This window comes from Ammodytes marinus (assembly GCF_949987685.1).
Source record: "Ammodytes marinus genome assembly, chromosome: 17".
NCBI lineage: Eukaryota > Metazoa > Chordata > Actinopteri > Uranoscopiformes > Ammodytidae > Ammodytes > Ammodytes marinus.
Window position 1 is genome coordinate 18,933,560 of NC_137221.1, and position 20,788 is coordinate 18,954,347.

The window sequence follows — 20,788 nt, forward strand, 5'->3', positions numbered from 1 at the left end:
ACCCAGTGTAAGAGAACTTGGTTTGAGTCGAAGATCATGGATCCTCCAGCGAGACAAAGACCCAAAGGACACATCCAAAAGCACGGAGGAATGGTTGAAAAGGAAGAAATTGACTGTTTTAAAATGGCCAGCAATGAGTCCTGATCTCAATCCGAGTTATTTGGTATGAGCTGAAATCTGCCATTGGGGAAAAGAAACCTGCAAATGTTCAAGAGCTTGAACAATTTGCAAAGAAAGAGTGGGAGAAAATACCAGCTGAGAAATGCAAGAAGTTTATACAGTAGATGGCTACAAGAAACGTTTGGAGGCTGTCATCACTGCCAAAGGGTGTGCAACCAAATATTAAAGAGGGGTGCCATTATTGCTGCACATGCTGTTTTTTCATTTTTTTCTTTGAAATTACAATATGTAAGTTGAAAAAACTATTTTCTTTGGACCTCTAATTAAAAGATGATATAAATTTGACACATTTCCATTTATTTCTGAAGATATTGTACAGGTTATGCAAAAATTTAAAGGGTGCCAATAATGGTGAACAGGACTTATATGCTTCATATGTTTTTGGGCTGAAGGTGTTAGATACCAAAATCCTTTGTGCAAGTGTTTACTTTATGATGTGAGAGGATTCAGCTCTGCTTATTGGAAAACTCATGCTGTCAGGTAAACAAACAAGCACCTTGGCGCGAGGCAATATATGTGTGCGCACATGCACGTCTGTTTTCTTGTGTACGGACAAAACTGTAAGTAATTAATCTAGTCAAGCGTAGCGGCAGCACTGCAGAGAAAATTGCTCTGCATACCATTTATCATAGACGAGCATCACGACACAGCTAGAGATGAAACAGATATGATTTACTGTGCTTGCACACTCACAATAATAACTTTCTAAATATGTCAATATTTGGCGGACCCTGAATGAGAAAGCTAAACTGTCAACATGTCAACACAAAGTATGAATTGCTTCTTTCAGATTAGGACTTCTGGGAAATGAGAAGGTAAAACCAAAATATCACATACAAATAAAAGTATTTTTACTGATATCGCACAGTGGAATAAGAGTTACAGCGGAGACACACATACCTCTATTTGCTCCAGAGTGTCTTGTAGTTTGGAATTCAGTTCGCTGCAGAGGAAGAAAGGAGATTGTTAATGGTTAGTTCACCATTTCTGAAGCAGATTTTCCATTCAACTACTGATTTACTTTTGTATGTAAATTAGTCTGTTTGTATTGTCTATACAATGTCTGAGTTGTTTGATCAATAGTCAAACTCATCACATTCACCCTATCGACTTATCTTTTATAGTTCTACCAGATAAAAAAAAATGTATTCTGGAATTCAATAATGAAAATTGACATCAATAAATTATTATGAATCTATAAATTCATTAATTCAGTTACTTATGAGGAAAAAGGGAATCAGTATATGGCACAGTATAATTTTTCATTTTATTTCATACATTGACAAAGCCATATAAAAGAGCACCACTTTATCAACATGCATACACAGGGCATAAAGGGAGCAACGTATAAGTGATGGATGTGTGTTTGTTCTTTTTGTTGTGTGTCCGACTCTCACAGATACAAAATGCCTACGCATCCTTGGAGCGTTCTCAGATTTATTGCCTCATCCTGGGAAATGCTTTCAACTCAAACGCTGCAACAGAAATCACCACAACTTATTTTGCACATCCCAAGACGCCACCAATTCCCTTGTGACTATGTTGCCCATTCATAATAATCCCCCGTTTCCCCCTGTGTCTGTGCCTCCGTCCCTGCCTTGCTTGGGGTCTTTTTCAGGTCAGCCTGATCTTATGTTGTGCCTTGTGAGACTGCAATCGCCCAAGGGAGAGGGTGTCCATAACAAATGGCTAATTAAGCATCTTAGGTTCAGTTAGTGATCGAGCAAGAAGAGAGAGGGAGGGAGGGAGCAGAGAAACTGCGGATTGAGTCCCACAGGTTGTTTGCAAAGCAGGTAACAAAATGAGCATTTAGATTATGAAGTTGATAAACTGTAATCTTTTTGTCTGCCTGTGCCAGTAAATCTAAGAAAACTTTATTTTCAACACTAAATGTGTTTCAACACTTAGTGTTGAGACGAGGTAAAGGGAAATAAGCGACCTCAAATAGAGACTGATGGAATACACTGCCATCAAAGAAGATAAGAAACATATTATAGCCGGTAATCATAATGTGATGCAATAGAGAGATGAGCTCAACACGAATGCCTCACTCATAACTTAGACAAAATGCTCACATTAAAGGAAGTTACATTTCTATCAGCACCTGGGATGATTTTACAATGAAACAAAATGGCGCGGCACATTTTAACGAGGTACTGCTGATATAAAACTCATAATCTCCATAGCTACAGCATAGCTACAGCACTGTTACTGAATCCAATGAGTAGGTATGCACCATAGCAACAATAGTTCAGAAATGGAAATTCTCAGCTACAAGCTCAGGAAGGCAAGTCACAGCCAGTATATCCTCAGTGGAAAGCACAATTGGAAGCCAATATAAAGAAAAAACAAAGACAGGAGAAGTAAGTAAGCTGGCTCCACTACTGAGGGGGTGAACAGATCAATGTCAGGTCCTGGCAACTATAGAAATAAATCTGAATGTCCACAATGCAAGGCCCAGGAGAGTGCTAAACACAGGGCTTTCAGCTTGAGCCAAACTGAGGAGATGCACCAGAGCAGCAGAAGGCCAGCAGGATAAATAGCTTGGGTTCATCACTAAACCTTCTAGTGTACTCCTACGTACACTAGAAGGTTTAGTGAGGTTTAGTGTGGTGTGGTCGAGTAACAGAAGCTGCACATCACAAAAATCAGTATTGAACCCCGATCTTTGACATATGGCCAGCAATAAGACCTACCTAGAATCACCAAGAACTAAAATACACACAGGAAAAAAAAAGAGTGATACCATCTAATTGTCTGCACAGCAAATACAGAGCTATAGAGACAGTTGATCCGCTGAGCTTGGCATAAACTACAATTTTTTTTTTTTTTACATTTCTTTTTGAATATGGCTTACACAAACAAAAACAAAAAAAACGGTTTTGGATCTACTGTAGGTCCAGATTGGTATCTAAACTCGATTAGAATGATAGCCAATAAGCATATTTCTCAAGATGTGAAACCATTCGGTTAAAACCCATCCCAAGACAAACCAACAGTTACTATATACAGCTGAGCACCCACCCTGACTCACCTACACAACGATCCCTGAATGCTTAGCACAATGCAAGGTAAACAGATCACTAAGAACTTCCATTGTCTTTGAGAACTCTCTGGGCTTCAGAACATAACAAGAGGTCAACTTAAAGCCAGAAGACCACATACAGTTATCAAGTCCCCCTTTTATTAACTCTATCCCCTTAATATATTACTGAATTACAGTGTCCAGTGATTGTGTGTACAGCTGCAGCTCTCCCCCCCACATACTGGCATCCCAACGTGATCAGACAGAATGCATAAATAACAGATGAGGAGGGAAAAACTTAATTAACAATCTGTTCCCCGCAGGAGACACAAGGATTGAAATAGAGTTACGTGGAAATCTTAATTTATTTATTATTTTTCACTCTTTTTTCATTTACCACTGGCATTGTCACAGGGCCTGTAGGCAAGTCCCAGCAAGACTTGATATGCAGGCAACTTTCAGAATTTGGGAGAATGCCGTTTTTTGATGTAGTTATGGTAGCCCCTGTAGCCCCAACGAAATGGAGGAAGAAGAAATAGCACTAGGAAAATTTGACTAAGAGAATGTGCACTCGTTTTTCCCCCCGTTTTCTTCCAAATGCAAGATTTGATGTCGCATTTAGATATTCAGCACTGGTATCTCTAATGATGTCATGGCCTTTTCTCTGTGGTTAGAGCTATGACTCATCATGGGCCGTGACGCAGAAGAGTTGACGGCCTGAATCTGGCAAATGAGGGATTATTTGTTTACCAGTCTATTAGATTCTAAAAATCCCTTTTCGTTTTGTGTGTTGTTTATTTGTTTTGGTTGTCTACATAACACTTGGATACAGTGGAGAAATGTGCATTGGGGTTTCATATGAGAATAGGAGCTCTGTTGTGTCTGCTTCCTGCCAACAACATTCAGAGATTAAACAGCAAAATATTTAGTCTAATTTCTTACTGGAGATATACACTTCCTTACAATGCTTTGGGTTTAGGCAGTGACATATTTCTTAATACAGTATACTAACCCAATAATAGAATAAGATGTGATTAGTCTGTCTGTTATACTGTTATACTGGCTGGTAAGCCCAGGAGTTTATGGGAACTCAATTCAATTCATTTTATTTGTTCCAGAAGGGCAATTAAAAGGCACGCAGAGAAGCATAAAATAAACACATAGACTTAACTCAAATGAATGAACAAAGACAATGTACAACGGGCCTATTTAATGCTGAACATCTAATTAAACCCAATGCATTTGCAAGCTCCTCATGAAAGGGACTGTGGTGGCAAAAATGGAAATGTTAAGCATCTGCTTTCCACAAATGCACTGTGGTTGAGCTGAGTTTATGTGTGAAACAAAACCTGACTGAAACAAATTGTTCTTGTGCTTTAACAAAGTATTCCTAATCTCAAATAGTTTCCTCTATAAAACACACCTGTCTCAACTTGTTACCTGTATAAAAGACACCTGTCCACAGAGTCAATAAATCAAACTCCAACATCTCCATCATGGGCAAGACCAAAGAGCTGTCTAAGGACATCAGGGACAAGATTGTAGACCTGCGCAAGGCCAGAATAGACTATAAGACCATTGGCGAGAAGCTGGGTGAGAAGGAGACAACTGTTGGTGCGATTATTTGTAAATAAAAGAAACACAAAATGACCATCAATCTCCCTCGGTCTGGGGCTCCATGCAAGATCTCACCTTGTGGGGTATCAATGACCATGAGAAAGGTGAGGGATCAGCCCAGATCTACACGGGAGGAGCTTGTTTATGATCCCAAGGCAGCTGGGACCACAGTCACCAAGAAAACCATTGGTAACACACTATACCGTAATGGATTAAAATAATGTAGTGCCCGTAAAGTCCCCCTGCTCAAGAAGGGACATGTACAGAACCGTCTGAAGTTTGCCAATGAACACCTTAACGACTCAGAGAATGCTTGGGAGAAGGTGATGTGGTCAGATTAAAACAAAATCAAGTTCTTTGGTATCATAGTGACTCGCCATGCTTGGAGGAAGAGGAGTTCTGACTATGACCCCAAGAACACCATCCCCACAGTCAAGCATGGAGGTTGAAGCATTATGCTTTGGGGGTGTTTCTCTTCTAAGTGGACAGTTGGACTTCACTACATCGAGGGAACTATGGATGGGGCCATGTACCATGAAATACTAGGTGACAACCTCTTTCTCTCAGCCAGGTCCGTAAAAATGGGTTGTGGATGGGTCTTTTAGCACGTCAATGACTCTAAAAATACAGCAAAGGCAACAAAGGAGTGGCTCAAGAAGAAGCACATTAAGGTCATGGAGTGGCCTAAGCCAATCTCTGGACCTTAGTCCAATAGATCTGTGGAGGGAACTGAAGCTCAAGCAACAGCCTCAAAACCTTAAATATTGGGAGAGGATCTGCAAAGAGGAGTGGTCCAAATATCCTCCTGAGCTGTGTGCAAACCTGGTCATCAACTACAAGACACGTCTGACCTCTGTACTTGCCAACAATGGTTTCTCCACCAAGTACTAAGCAATGTTTTGATAGGGGATCAAATACTTATTTCTCTCAATGAAATGCAAAATAATTTCTATGTTTTTTTTATGTGATTTTTTGGATTTTCTTTTTAATATTCTGTCTATCACGGTTAAAATAAACCTAGCATTAAATTGATAGACCGTTAATTTCATTGTAAGTGGGCAAACTTACAAAATCAGTGAGGGATCAAATACTTATATATATATACAGTATATAAATATTGTGGCATTCGGAGCAAAGTGACTGATCCGCCTTTGAACATGTCCTTGGGTCCTTGAATGTGTGAGTGCTGGGGGGGAGGGTGGTCTTGATCATGACCTGTAAAAGTCAGCAACTAAACACAAAGTGACACGCTTCTCAAAAGGAAATCTGCATTGGCAACACAATCGCACAGCCTCCAAGGAGAAAATGTACAACAATCACAAAAAGAGGAGAAGGAAGGCCTTGTGGCTGTGGTAAAGCTGCTGTGAGACTTGCAGTGTCATGTCAGGCAGCCTACACTTAACTGTTTGTGGATGTGAGAAACGGAAATGAACGCAAGGAGCTGCACCGCCTACACTTTTCCTCCTGAAATCATAAACAAACCACCTCCCCTCAATACTTTGGACGGCAATTATCTTAAGTGGTGATCCCTAGGAGCTTCCACCGTGGAATGCAAATCCATTTCTAATCCATTGGCCTATGACAACTGGTGTAAAATAATTGAATAGAAAAAAAATGTCATTTGTTGTGACGTTTTTGCTTTTTACTTTGCATAAAAAGAAATACTAAAAAAAAGGGGAAGAAGCGCTGTGCAATTCGGTATGAAAATGCAGGAAAACCTGATTTTTGTGGCAGAGAATTGAGATCATCATTGTTCAGGGGTGAGTTGGTAGAATTTATGGTTTTTTGTTTCACCCCTAGGAGTTCTTCTAAGCTGATCCTCGTAAAGATTGGGAAAAAATTAGCAGTTCAATTAAAAAAAAGTTTAAGCTTAAGAAATTACTTCTTTGTAGGTCACAATACTGCAAAGCTGGATCACACCTTTGTTTTTCCTAAGGGCCACAGCAGAGTTCACGGTTTATGAACAATGTGTTGACATGTGGGGGGGCTTACACCGTCCGACAGCTGTCTATGAGGAGCGCCTGATGAAAATGGACCGAGACAAAGCATGAAACTGTGTTAAGTTCCACCTTGGGAAAAACATACAAATATTGACTTCTAGAGGGTTGGGGGCCCAGACAAAGTAAGTGTGGCCATTAAAACAAAGCCCCCATGTACCGCATGGACAAGCAGAGCTACAAGGTTAAATCAAAGTGCAACAGACCGGCAACTGTAGATGCTAAGGGAGGGCAATGCTGCTGACTGGGCTCTAGTGATTGTTGGTCAGAGAGCCTGTGTACAAAGTGCATGACAGATTTGTGTTCAATATTAAGAAGGTTGACATTCAGGAAGCGGTATTAGAATAAAGCACAGGGGATGGGGGCAATTATATTTCTACCCAGCTACCACGGACACCTTTTATTAGACATATGAAACGCATGTGAAAAGGTAATAGAAAACGTATTTCCTTTCTTGATGATCACAATCACGTCCCCTCATTGATTTGCTGGTTGCATTTGGGTGATATCACTGGTGGTAAATGGTGCACCTAACATCGACCATTCCAGCAGCTTCAGTGAGCATTTGGTATTGATCACCATTTCCCAGCAGCCACGCTAGCACTACAATGCTATTGTAACAGCCGGAGCCTAACTGTTAGTGTGGTAATGATAGTGTCCCTGTTGATGTGAACTCAACACTTCCACCACACATATTGTTTCAGAATAAATGTTTTTTTAATATAAAGACCGCAGGTAGGCATTTCACTGTGAAAGCACCTCAGGGTGTGTTGATATGACCTGCAAAGGCTTGTTACAAAAAGTGAATTTGGTACATTTCTGCTTGCTGCATGGCTGTTTTGTGGATGTATTTATTCATGTTGTCAAGAAGTTGCTTTTAAACTAGATGGAGACAAACTAAGAAGTTTTTTTCGTTCATTCCGAGTGTGTTTGAAAGGTCTGTATTTGCGAAAGAGTGCGCTCGGTTGATGTATAGCTCATAGTTTCTGTGATGCTAGTACCGGTTCCACAAATAGACCTACGTACACACCCTGGCATGCACAACAAAATAGCAAAAAAAATGACAGCAGGAAGATGTGTGTTTGTGTTGAGTTGGCGTGCGTTGGGAGAAGCGAAATAATTTATTCCCCATGCACCTTTCTGTCTGGGCCTGTAGAAGGAGGTGGGAGGAAGCCAGCAATCATGTGCATCCCTGATCAATTCTAATCAATACCTAATAAAAGAAGCACTATGGCACCCATCTACTGCCACATAGTGAGCACAAATTACACAGGAAATCAAAGGGGGATAGATGCCGCCCCCCTGTTGTGATCAAGGTGGCCAAGCTTGCTTTAGTCTACGTGCGCATACAGATGCCTAAGAGAACGAAACAGTGATTGCAGCATTCTTACACTCAACAAAAACTGTCCTACTTTAGCCACAGCTTAAAAGCCCACCGACAAAGACAACTTTTTCTAAAAACCGCTTTGACGTCATAGGCCATCGCAACGGCACAGCCACAAGGCAATGATGAAGAGCAAAATAACAGGAAATCAAAAGCCCATTTATAAGACCTATCAGAGCAATTACGCTCCAACAGGGGGGGGGGGGGGGCAGGATTTTTTAAATTTCCTAGTCTCTTTCAACGGAGCAAGAGTTCACACATCAGATGATTCAAGCCCTGCATCATTCGGAATAATCACATATTAAAATAGAAAGACCAGAAAACTGCCCAAAAAGTTACTAATAGACAAAAGTACGTGCCTGCTCCCATTGTGATGCAACTTAAATATCCCTCCATCAATCTGTCCACATACTGTACCTGATGCAGCTGTAGTGTTTGAAGGTGCTGGCAGCCTTTTGACATTCCAGACAGAGCTGGATCGCACCTGGATAGTCTTCTTCCTTAAAAAGGAACAGAGTGGCGAGGTCATTGAAGATTACATAGAAAATACCATGTGTCATTTTTTAAATATTATCCTTTAAAAGGGAATGTAAAGGTAACAAAAGACCATACAAAGAGTTAACTGCTCTAAATGATGACATTATCTGTGCATCAGATCTTGACTAATCCAGTTTGATCTTCTTAAAATAGTAGTTGTTGTTACAGATACTCAAGGATTACACTTGGTAGGTAATGCTACAACTGACCTTCAAAAAAAGAGAGGAGTCCAGTGTTTGCGTGCGTTTGGCTTTTGACTCATAACCCCTGCTGATGTTTGACCTTTCAGCGTGCATGCCTGTGTGTTGGTGTGTAGTGTACTGTATATGTGCGTGTATGTGTGTAGAGAGATAATTACAATACCTCAAGCATCTCGCTGAGTCTTACATCCGTTCTTTGCTGCGAGGGGGGGAAATAATGACAGGATGCATCAAATCACTAACAGGCCACACAATATGAAGTGATACCTATAGTGCATCCTAGTTTACCTGCTGTGACCATGTTGGTAAAATATTTTAATTAGAGCCATGTGATCAAATCAAATGAACCGACGATTAAAACAAGAGTACCTCTGATTAACTTTCATCTTAATCTTCAATCATGTGTGGAGGCAACAGCTGCGACGACTGCTGTAGACTACATCAATTCACTTCACAACAGCGGCTGGTCGCACAGTAGGGTTTAGGACAGTATGTCAGTCAGAAACGGCTCGATGTAAAACATAAGCACTAGATTCCCAAGGCGAAGAAAACAATTGACAGGCTAATTATAAAGCTTTTCCTCAGAACTACAACTTACATACATTATGTTACAGGTCAGAAATATACATTAATCAACCATAAATAGAAAAATACTCAAATTACAAAATGCAGCACAGAAAGGTGTGTTAATTACCATAAGCGGCCATGTTTAAACAAATAATAATAATTAAAAAGGATAGCTTGTAGACTAGCTTTCATGTAATTAAACAGGTGTCACAATGGATGCTAGGTCACTCTGTGGAGGGCATGGCGCTCATGCTGGCAGCAGGTACTAATTTGGTTTTTAGAGGTCAACTAAATGAGAATAATGAGCAACCCAGGGCTGGAGCTCAAGGATTTAATAGCAGGTAGGAAGCTTTACGGCATCTAGATTGGAGCATGTAGAGATCTTACTTAGAACCACTTCCCCTTAACACCCCAGTAAAATGCAGTTTAGAACAAAATGTGTTCAAACCACGTGTGTAAATGTACCAGCGTCTTGATGGTTCTCAGAGACTTGAGCAGGCCTGTCAGAAGCTGTCGTCTCCTCTGATTGGCCAGGAGACCCAGGCTGGCCTCGGTGAATCCCTCCTTCGACACGCTCAGTTGCCTTCAAATGAGACATTACAGGTCAGGGAGGATAGAACATCACAGTAGATTAATATTACTATTTTGAACAATCTTTGAGTATTTATGGTGAGCAGTACAAAGGAAAATATATCCACCAATAGAACAGTAGCTTAACCCAAATTGGATTTGTGTAACGCAATAGAGATACTTTGGAACAGACACACAACAATATTGACATCTAGCAATTTGTATTGTGTGTTTTTTTGCTATATAAAATGCAATTGACGCACAATCTGAGCAGTACATTTATAGTGAAAAATCAAAATGTCAGTGCTCTCTGGTTGACAAATGCATTGTGACACCGTTTCAAAATAATGTCAAAGCAAGTTAGGCTTTTTCTTGCTATAAGTCAAAACTAAGTTGTGGAGGGTTTTATAACTGACTTAAAATATAAATTGGTGTTTTCAGTGCAGTCATTATTGAAATGACTGCAGAGGTGGTATCTTTATTTTAATTTTTTTTTATGTTTCAGGTTTACCGAAATGTGTATGTGATCTTTCAGAAGTAATCACACATGAGACATGAATCTTGATACCCGTTCTTAAATGTACAAAATGTAATGTGACATGCATAGTGTCCCATTACCACCCATACTTTTAAGAACACTAAAGCAAGGTATATTTTCTTTAACACAAAACATAATAACTTTAATCTATACAGACAGAAATAACATTATAGAACAGTTTTGTGTAGTGTCATGTTTTTGAAAAAATAAATCCCAGGGGAGACAAATGACAGAATGGTTTGTCATTTTTGACTGAGAAGATTGGAAGGGAAGGAATGTTATCACGGTTATGAGTAAAGCACTTAGTATGCGGATGCGATTTTGAATGGGCTATATTCCATTTGGTGGATAGATTGTATATAATGGAATGCTATTACCTCCTTGCATTAGTGCAAATGACTGCTGCCAGCTGCAGGTTGGTCTGTAGCGCCGTCACTCGCTCCAGTTCCTATGGACAAAGAACAAGTTAGTTGTTAAAATATAAATTGAAACCATGAAGGAGACAGAGTATCATTATGTTTCAATAAACACTGGAAGATTTCAGAGCCAATGCTTCAGATTTCAAGGAATTATTGACCATTCGGCACAAAAACTGCTGAAATATCTATTTAGCTACAGCTCCCTAACCCTGTTCTATAATGCTGAGGGCTTGTGAAAAATCTGTTTGCCACAAAAGATATTTTTGGGACTGGTTCATTTACGCTGCCGTCAGTGAAATATGACTGCAATAACCATTCAATGAGCGAATCACTTCCCCCACTAAGTAGTACCAGACAGACATCAACAGCAATGCTCACACACACAAATACACACACATACATACATCAGCGCAATCTTCAGTGAGATGCATCCCAGCGTAGGCATTTTATGAAGATAAATATTGCTAAATTATGCTATTATGGTAAGGCGTGCATCATTAGTACCAACGTGTGATGTAGTTGAACTTTCAAAAACACTCAGAAAAATCTGAGAAAAACCTTCCTTTCTTCAGTGCTTTGACATTTAGAAAAGGATCAATGAGCACTGTGCTCTGAGTGTTCAGTTGTTATACCACTTCAATGACCTATGTTGAGAACAAATAGGCCCTCAGCCCGAGAAGGGCCGCGGGGACAAATCGCACGGGGACAAATCGCACGGCCAAATTTATTTCGACTTTTCTCTTCCACTGTTCATGTGCCGGTCATGCTTGAGGTGGGAGACACTCGTTCTCTGATCTTTTTCGTTACGCAGTGTCAACCATCTGCAAACAAAATAGGTCCAGTGTTCCCAGATTTCCTCAAAACACTGTCGGATATAAAACACGCTTTTTACCAACGGAATATGGTCCGTGCAAATTAATTTTCAACGGTAATAAAAACACAAAACAACAACAACAGCATCATCAAAGTGGCAGTTCAGCTGTGGGTACCGTATTAATGTTCCCATTCAAAGCAATCTGCCCTCATGATCTCCAGTGTTGAAGTCCTCAGAACCGTTTACAAAGGGTTGATTCAATAAACAGGGTTTTTCTCTGAGGGGACATGCACCATGCGACTCCTTTCTGCTCAGGGCCTTTGACATTGGCACTGTTAAGACAAATCAAGCCAGAATTAACATTTCAAAGAATTGGTTTCATGAACTTTCGGTTAAATATTTTTGTCAAAACTTGACATTTATTTGACAGAGAAATCAATGACTTGCTTACAGCTTCACTTATTTTAAATTATAAACCATTTCATCATCATGAGATAATCAATAATTTCGAATTTTGAGAAAGGAATAGTTCAGCTGCATTTTTGGGAAATAGACTTATTTACTTTCCTGAAGAGAATTAGTTGAGAAGATCAATATCACTGTCAGATCCAGCCTGTTAGCTCAGCTTATCTTAGCTGAAAGACTACATACAGGGGAACAGCTGCAGTAGCTTGGCTCCATCCGAAGGTAACTGAGACTGCCTACCAGAATCCCTAAATTTTAAAATAAACTTGTTTTATCTACTTGAAGTCTAATTCTGACAAAAACCAAAGCATAAAGACAAGCTGTCATATCATGGGGATCATGTAACTGCTCACAACTTGTCATATTTATATTTAACTTTCACAGTTTTTGCACTTACCTTTGGAGGGATCAGGATAGTTGTTTAAAGAAATACTACATCTTAGAGCAACTGCCCATGCAGCCTTCACATATCTAGAACTCAGAAACGTTGCCATGGTGGCCTCAAGTGCACTTATTAATGTGTCCTCAGAAAATACCCTTGCACTCTACACAGCGGGAACTGGCCGGTTGACTGGGATGACTCAACACATCCGTCTGTGGAGTTATTTAGAGACTGAATCCAACTCTTAACCTCCAATCTGTCTAGAATGAGTAATAGTACGAAATCCATTGAAGCGAGACTCGTCTTAAAGTACAAAGCAGTGGGGATGAAGCTGGACAGGCATCATTCTCAAAGCAAACTCCCAAACTACACTGTTATCATGAAAATGGATGAAGGCTAAGTCATACAATGAATCTATGATTGACATGTAAATCAATGCATTATAGTAACTGGCTTGTATAGTTCTGTCAAACGGTCAATAATAGTCTGTGTAGTTACGAAGAAAAGTTCACTTTTCAAGATTCAATATTGTTTATTTTGTCATATGCACAACAATCACAGCAGCAGTCCTTTGCAATTAATTTCTCTGGTATCAGGCTCCGTTCAGCAATACAATATACAATAAGAAAAGTATAAGACACAGACAAGTGAAGACAGCAACTTGAGACCTAAGCAAACTCAAAAGTAGTGCAAAGACACAGACTCACACAGTACATATTCAAGTATAAGTGAAGAGATAAGGTGCACCATATAAATATAAAGTTTAACGCAAAATAAGATCAAATGTAAAGAAATAGACTTGGGGCAAATCTAAAAAAAAAGGAGCCATTTCTATCCTGCATCCGACAAAAATACACTGCTTCACTACTAGACAAACACACACAGTCTGGCTGGCACACTGTAGCCCTTCTTATGCGTCCCCCATTATCAACACAAAGGTAATATAGTACACAGCAGTTGGCCCAAACAATTCATGTAATGTGGAAACATTTATGTATTCAGTTAGTGTGCACAAATACAAACAGGAAAGAGACACACACGCGCCCGGCATGCCGAGAGCCCAGTGTGTAGCCCCGAGGCTCCAATTTGTTGTTATGCCGCTGCACTGAGCCGTCTATCCTGTCTGTAAGCCACAGTTAACTTGACAGACAGAGGACTCAATACGCTTTGCCAGTGAAAGGGGAAACACAACAACTGTGTACAGTGGTGGGCTCTGACAATGGGTCAGTGAGGTTTTAGTAGATACAATAGTTTAAGAACCGGTGTGTATGTCTGGGATTAACTTTAAAACATGCAGGTATATGGAGTGGATCTGTATGTACAGGAAAAGTATAACTATACTCTAGTACAATTCAACTATAGGACCCTACTCCTAAAAAATATACATGCATTGCTGTGGAAAGTAAAAGGTCAAGGAGGAGAAGATGTTTAGCCACAAGGGACATTTTTTTCCAGCTTTTCTTTTATTCATTTATTCATAAGAGGTCCTCTCTGTGACCCTCTAGCACATTGACTATGCACTGCCTCTCTGTTACCCGTCCTGCCCACACATTTTAATGATGACACTGTTTGGGCCTTGCTGTAGTCACTTTTTCTTTCTTTTTTTTTTGTAAAAAAGGCTAACTGAAAACGAATTTGAATGACATTTTTGACACACAATTGCAGTTATTTTCTCCCGAAGTTGACGGGTTTTGCACATACTGTGTTCATGTCACCGCATACACACACATTAAGCAATTTTCTGATAGCCTCCCCCATTGAACCCACCTCAAGCCCCACGTGTCATTGACAACCGAGATGGACAAATGACCAATCTCTTATAAAGGAGGCAACTGAAGTCAGGGGTAACTGTGATGTATAAGGGGCTTCCTTTGGAAAATAATTGAATACCATCCAAGGCCATTCCTTTCCAATGTCGTGGAGTGACCCGGTCAGGGCTACAGTACCTGGTGCAAATTCATTACAACTTGGGAACCCCGTTAAGGCAATCTTTCTTTCTTGACAAGTCAAAGGCTCATGAAGTATGGCCGCTCAATTCTTATCTCAGTCAGTTACTCCTAGTCATTTTAAACGGTCACACTGCCTGTTCAATCGATGCAGCAATTTAACTGGATCACGATTTGGAAAAGAAAAAAAAGTTACTTTTTCGAATATCAAACTCAACTGTAGAGGTAAACATAATGGCAAATATATGATTAAAAAGGGCAGCAAAATAACAGGCACTTGAACAATATACAGTATTAATTGTAAATCAATGCATGATTATGACTCTAGCTGTTGTGTAACCTTCTACATGAGGAAGCTTGATCACACTTTCGACCCCTTTTTCCAGTTCAAGTGGAGGCCATGTGTCGCTAGAGGGCAGCAACGGGGATCCGCCACAGGCCCCAACAAAAGAAAGGTTTGTCGCTAGATAGTTATGAATCCCATCAGACCCTATAACCGAAGCTAAAGTACGTATCTTCACAATTTATGTGTCCAAAGATGTATCATACATGCAAGCACAGCAGTGGCACTGTGCCTTGAGGCTGTGCGTTTTTTAGCAGCAGTAACTGTTTCTCACGTGTTTGATATAACATCAAAGAGCGGAGATAAGATAAGACTTAAGGAGAGAAAAATGGTGGGGGAACTCACAGGAGGGAAACCCGTGAAAATCTGTTTTCAACTGCGTTTTGACAGTCAAAGATTAGATAAAGCACATTTGACAGTCTGCACCAAGCTATTGTGTAGTGTAACTAGAACTTTCTTCTCATTGTTACATAGATGCAGTAGATGCAGAAGGTGCCCTCTGAACTCCACAGGGTCCTTTTGACTCTGCAAAGTCACATGGAGGGTCAGGGAAATAATGATCAATTCACTATGCATTGACTGACTTTCAGATGCTTTTAACAAATGGCGGTTATTTCACTGCAATTTCTACTTTATACCAAAATTGTAAAAGCTGGCAGTCTTCTGATGGGATCAAAGCTTTGCAGACGAAAAACACACTTGAGGTGCTCAGTACTGATATAAAGTAAAGTTTCATTTAGAAATTAAATAAATCCAAAGAGCAAGTCTTTCAAATGAATCAAACACACACATTCACACACAGATATGCACATCTTGGCAGGCACACATATTTGATCTCCTGCATAACCCCAAAGACCACTCAATGAATACCTAGTAGTTATCTAGCTCGGAAAGATACAAGATCATTAAATCTACCAGAAAAAAGGTAGTATAGCCATTTCACATCCTTTCTATGCGGCATTGGATTCAGAATTCTTGATTTTAAGGTTTAAAAGGTTGAAGAATGTTGCTGTGGCTGTGAGGTGTGATCCTAAATAGCATAAGATGATAGAAATCATATTTGGTCCAGTGTCCATGACTGCTCTCAAAACAATCAGATGGATGAACTCACTTTAAAGGATCCTTCTGACTCATCACTAAAGCAAGTGTTCTGTAATCTCTAATCTCTAGTACTAGGTCTGTCCAAAAATAGACTGAACATCTTGCTTGCTTTATAAAAAAGACGTGATCGTTGCACACACACTGCACATTTCAGTTCATTGCAACAACATCACCAGGCGATCAAAGAAGGGCTTTTAATAACGTAGTGTTAATTTCACAACCTGACTATGTTTGGAATTAAGAATTTATGATTGCCCCCCTTTTCCTCATCCACGGATGGAGTCAAATCTCCTATTGCCATGGTTACGTAAAATCTACCTTGTGTTGTAGGAGGTCAGCAGCCGACAGGAATACAACCACTGACCCCGATGTGTTTAAAAATTGCGTAATGTCGATTTCATGAGTTGAGAAAGAAATTAAAGTAAATGAATTGGAAAAAAACAAATGGCAAATATAACAGATGTGTTTTGGAATCCAATTTAAGCAGTGGAAATACTTTGTTAAGAGCTACTGTGGCCATGAAAAAAAGACAGAAAGTGTGATCTAAAGTGGTAGAGAGTTTACAACGGGAGCTTACCTTGACATAGGCAGGCTGTTTCTCCAGGATGAGATCGGCGACCTTTTTAGAAACCTGCAAAAGAGGAGAAGAAAAAGATGAGAAGTGGAATATAAAAAGAAGAGAGTGAAGAAAGAGTGTTTCTTCCAAAATGTCACCCCACAAAAAAACACTTTGGGCAGCGCAATCTTGCTACTGAGGACGGAGCAAGAATAACAATCGCTGATGTCTATTTCCGAGGCACAATATGGACAAAGCCTTTTAAGAGTGTGTCCCCCTTTACATCGGGTTCATTTCATTAAATGTCTGTCTCAATTGCATTACTCTTGAGTCTTGCCTTTTTTCAGAGAAGCCTCTGTTCTTTCTGTTGTCACTGTTCGTATAATGTTTTTTTCTAATTGTATCTCTTCTTTCTGCCTTTGGCCAATTTGACCCACAGCTGAGGTAAACATTTCCTTAATTAAATAGTATGTGTGTACATTTGAACGTGTACAGCCGAGTTGATAATAACTTTCCAGTTTTAATTGACTATAGTAATTGTAATGTTAATTAAAGGGGCAGTCCAGTGATTTAGTACTGCTCTTAATTAAGATAGGGTACTTTAATAATAAATGTAAAAAAATAAATAAAAAAAAACGGATAGGGACAGATTAAAAGGAATTATTAAGATCAAAGCAGAAAACCCTGACCTTAAGTCTCTATCCAGCTTCTTGAAGGCTTGGATTCTACATTTGCCATATTGTAAGTCAATAGTGTCAGACGACTGTCCACGCCTGGTTACTTAACACCACATCTTTCAAACTGATGCCACCAGGGCTCTTATCTCATTGTCATCTGAAATGTCAAGCTGACAATGACAACCCTGGTGACATGACATCTGCAAGGGGTTATTTTCAGACTCAAGTGCCCCTCTAAAATAGAATCCCCGGTGTTAAAAGAAGAGGTATTACATAAATAAAATAAAAAAAGACCTTATCATGTAGGTTCAGGGAGGGCTAATTTCCTTTACAAGACAAACTTTTTTTTATTTCAGTGTCAAAGTCAAGACAGAAAGAAGCACTAATGTTTTGAATCTTACTGCTCATTATAAGGCCAAAAACTCATCTGGTAGATGTACCTAATTATCTATCCATCTTCCTCCCACTCACAGTCAGCCAGTCTATTCCCATTTCAAATAAACAATCATTACGGTGTCAAAGTGAAGAATGAATGAAACTCTTTCAAATCTCACAGTGAGCCATCTCTCTTCTATGTCTAATACTGTGTAATAGAGTAATGACCAGGACATACAGACAGTAGGAGTTGAGTCAATTCAAAGTTCTGAGGTGAAGTGTGCTAGTATGCAGTTAGACCAGGATAAGGGCACGGGGGTGACATTCCAACATGTGTTAAGTATTCACGGTGGCCGACTAGAGACCCTGAACAGATGGCGGAAGCACGGAAAGGGCAGACAAACTTTTTTTTTTTAAACAATGTGAATTTGTGTTAAAGACAGACATTCCCCAGAGCTGCCTTAAAGTTAGGCCATAACGCCACCTATTGGAAACCTACTGGCTAGCAAACATTACATGACACTATTTAAAGTCATCAAAGAGTCTAAACACATCATTTGGAAAGCCAGCGGTAAGAAGGAACTCCGTCCTACCTATAGGCCCCAAGGCCAAGAGAGTCATTAGTTCCCAGCTCGCCTACACATACACAAATGAGAGCTAATTGTACAGTAGCGGCACTGCAAATCAAGCTCTGGGCATGTTGTATTTAGCAGATGAAGTAGATGTCATCCTAAGCTACCGAATGGCAATGAATACAATCATCAAGTCAGACACGTAGAAAGACAATGAATGCTATTTTTCTGCCGTAGGGGCACCAATGAGTGCCGCGAGGGAGAGGAAAAATGAGGGACGTCGCAGGAGAAGACAGATGCCTCATGCAGATAGGCAGAGCAGCCCACACACAATGACACCATCTATTAAAACAGTTTATCAAGGCAATGGCTCATTCGCACGATGTAAACAACGGATATAAAATGCAAGGCTTGTTATAAATGCACCTGAGCAAGAACATGTTTGCTACTTCTGGCAAATGTTTACTGAGATGTATGAGCCAATTAAGCTAAATTAGCTCGCACTAATTAGGATTGGTAGCAGAGGGAAAAGAATGGAGCAGCTAGCTAGGGAAGGTCAGTCCACCTGATTAAAGAGAGTAAACCCAGCAGTGAGGGTTTCCACTGGTAACACACAGCAATATAGCTCCTGTTTTGAAGGACTTTGAAGCAGTGCTCTAACTCAGTGCTCCTCCACTTTTAAGGACAGGTCATTTGGTGTGTGTGTGTGTGTGTGTGTGTGTGTGTGTGTGTGTGTGTGTGTGTGTGTGTGTGTGTGTGTGTGTGTGTGTGTGTGTGTGTGTGTGTGTGTGTGTGTGTGTGTGTGTGTGTGTGTGTGTGTGTGTGCGTGTGCGTGTGTGTGAGGCAGGAGGAGAGAAGAAAACGAATGAAATGAAAATAACATTTGGAAAATGTATTTCAAAAGTTCAGTGTTTCTTATCTAGACTGACTTCTAAAGTCTAAAGAATGTGTTGGAAACCAACAATAACAATAGAAGAGTAGCTACCTCCTCCCCTCTTTTATTTGATTTAATTTTATTTCTTTATGTTTTTTTGTTTGTTTTTTTTTGTTTCGTGTTGATTGTTTTTTGTTTCTTGTAGTGTGTATTTTGTGTGGTTGGGTGTGAGGGTGGGATGTGGGTGGGGTGTGTTCGGGGAAAAAATGTGTACCCATTGTGCTGCAATTCCTTTGCAACTGGCATTTAATAAAAAAAACCTTTGAAAGAAGAATGTGTTGGGGCGGTTTGAAGCTGTGTTTGCAGGCCTCGTTTTCAAGCTGCGGTCGTGTTGTATTTTCCCTCACACTCTCTGACAAACACAAACATAAACGCACGCGCGCACGCACACACACACAACACACACTGCTTGAAACGTACTCTGCACAGTTCGAAATCGGCTATTTAGGCTAAGGTTGAACTGAGGGAGAGAATTCAATTTGGGGGTGGTTGAGAAGAACTCTTTATACAAATAGTGCTCTTGAGTTGTACCTACAGAGGCATTAAGCCATGTATTGGACCTGATATCACATCTTATGGGGGCAATTTTCTTTTAAACCTTTTGGGTTAAAACAGGTACATATCACCGGTAAAAGTAGTTCTGGCTCGTGAAGAGATAATAATAGAGTACAAGCAATTGAGTCCACATAAATGAAGGCCTTCTAGCATTCGGGTGGTTATATGGGACTTATGGCAATGACGCACAACCAAAGCGAGTCCCTGGACCCTTACATTTTTGGTTCAGAGCCGAAGTCTCACAGCACGAGTTGTCCCTGACCCGAGCCTTGAGCCGGGCGTGTGTCAGAGTTGCCAATTAAGCTTGGATAGCGATATCTTTTTCTCTTTTGTTCTACTTTACAGGAGGACTCGGGAAAGCAGCAGAAGAGAGAGAGAGAGAGAGAGAGAGAGAGAGAGAGAGAGAGAGAGAGAGAGAGAGAGAGAGAGAGAGAGAGAGAGAGAGAGAGAGAGAGCTTTACGTCAACACGTGTCAACACACCAGTTTATAGCCACCTCCCCGCAGCAGGAGTGAAGAAAGAGTTGTAAACAGTGGAATGAGAGCATGCAGCAGACGTGGCACAGTGCTGCATCTTTCTCACTTTGTATCTCATGTGCTCATCTCTCCCCCCACTCCGACGCTAGTGCACACAAACACATACGTCAAGCTGCTTTAACAGCCCTAACTGATGGCATCACATATATAAAGCATGTGGAGACCTTTGACATTGTCTGCCAGAAGGGGGAGGCCGTCAAACGATTGCCCCATGGGGAGAATGTGAAAGCACTATTATCACTTTATAAAGAGGCTACGCTCTATTTCACACACCGACTTACTACGTGCCTCTGGAGGCTCGGCGGAGTGTGTATGTGTGTATCTTGTGTGTGTGTAGGGGACGTCGGTATGAATGCACATATATAAATTGCCCACCTGTGGAGATTTGGTCGTTCCATCAGTGGCAGCAATGGATTGGCACTAGTTGTGAACCGCAACACGTACACAAGCATCCACACCAAGGACTTCAGAGTACAATAAAAGGTGTTTAAAAAAAATG

At 40.4% G+C, this 20,788-nt stretch overlaps 1 protein-coding gene across 1 annotated transcript in view; it reads right to left on the reverse strand.

Annotated features, from left to right (window-relative positions):
- Positions 1–20,788, reverse strand: part of vps50 (VPS50 subunit of EARP/GARPII complex) — a 127,423-nt gene that overhangs the window by 89,668 nt on the left and 16,967 nt on the right. Inside the window, exons 5-10 of the mRNA XM_080045172.1 lie at positions 16,663–16,716; positions 10,993–11,063; positions 9,973–10,090; positions 9,104–9,139; positions 8,621–8,703; positions 1,081–1,123 (exon numbers count right to left, since the gene is read on the reverse strand). Coding sequence (XP_079901298.1) covers positions 1,081–1,123; positions 8,621–8,703; positions 9,104–9,139; positions 9,973–10,090; positions 10,993–11,063; positions 16,663–16,716 — 405 coding nt within the window. The remainder of the gene's footprint in view (positions 1–1,080; positions 1,124–8,620; positions 8,704–9,103; positions 9,140–9,972; positions 10,091–10,992; positions 11,064–16,662; positions 16,717–20,788) is intronic.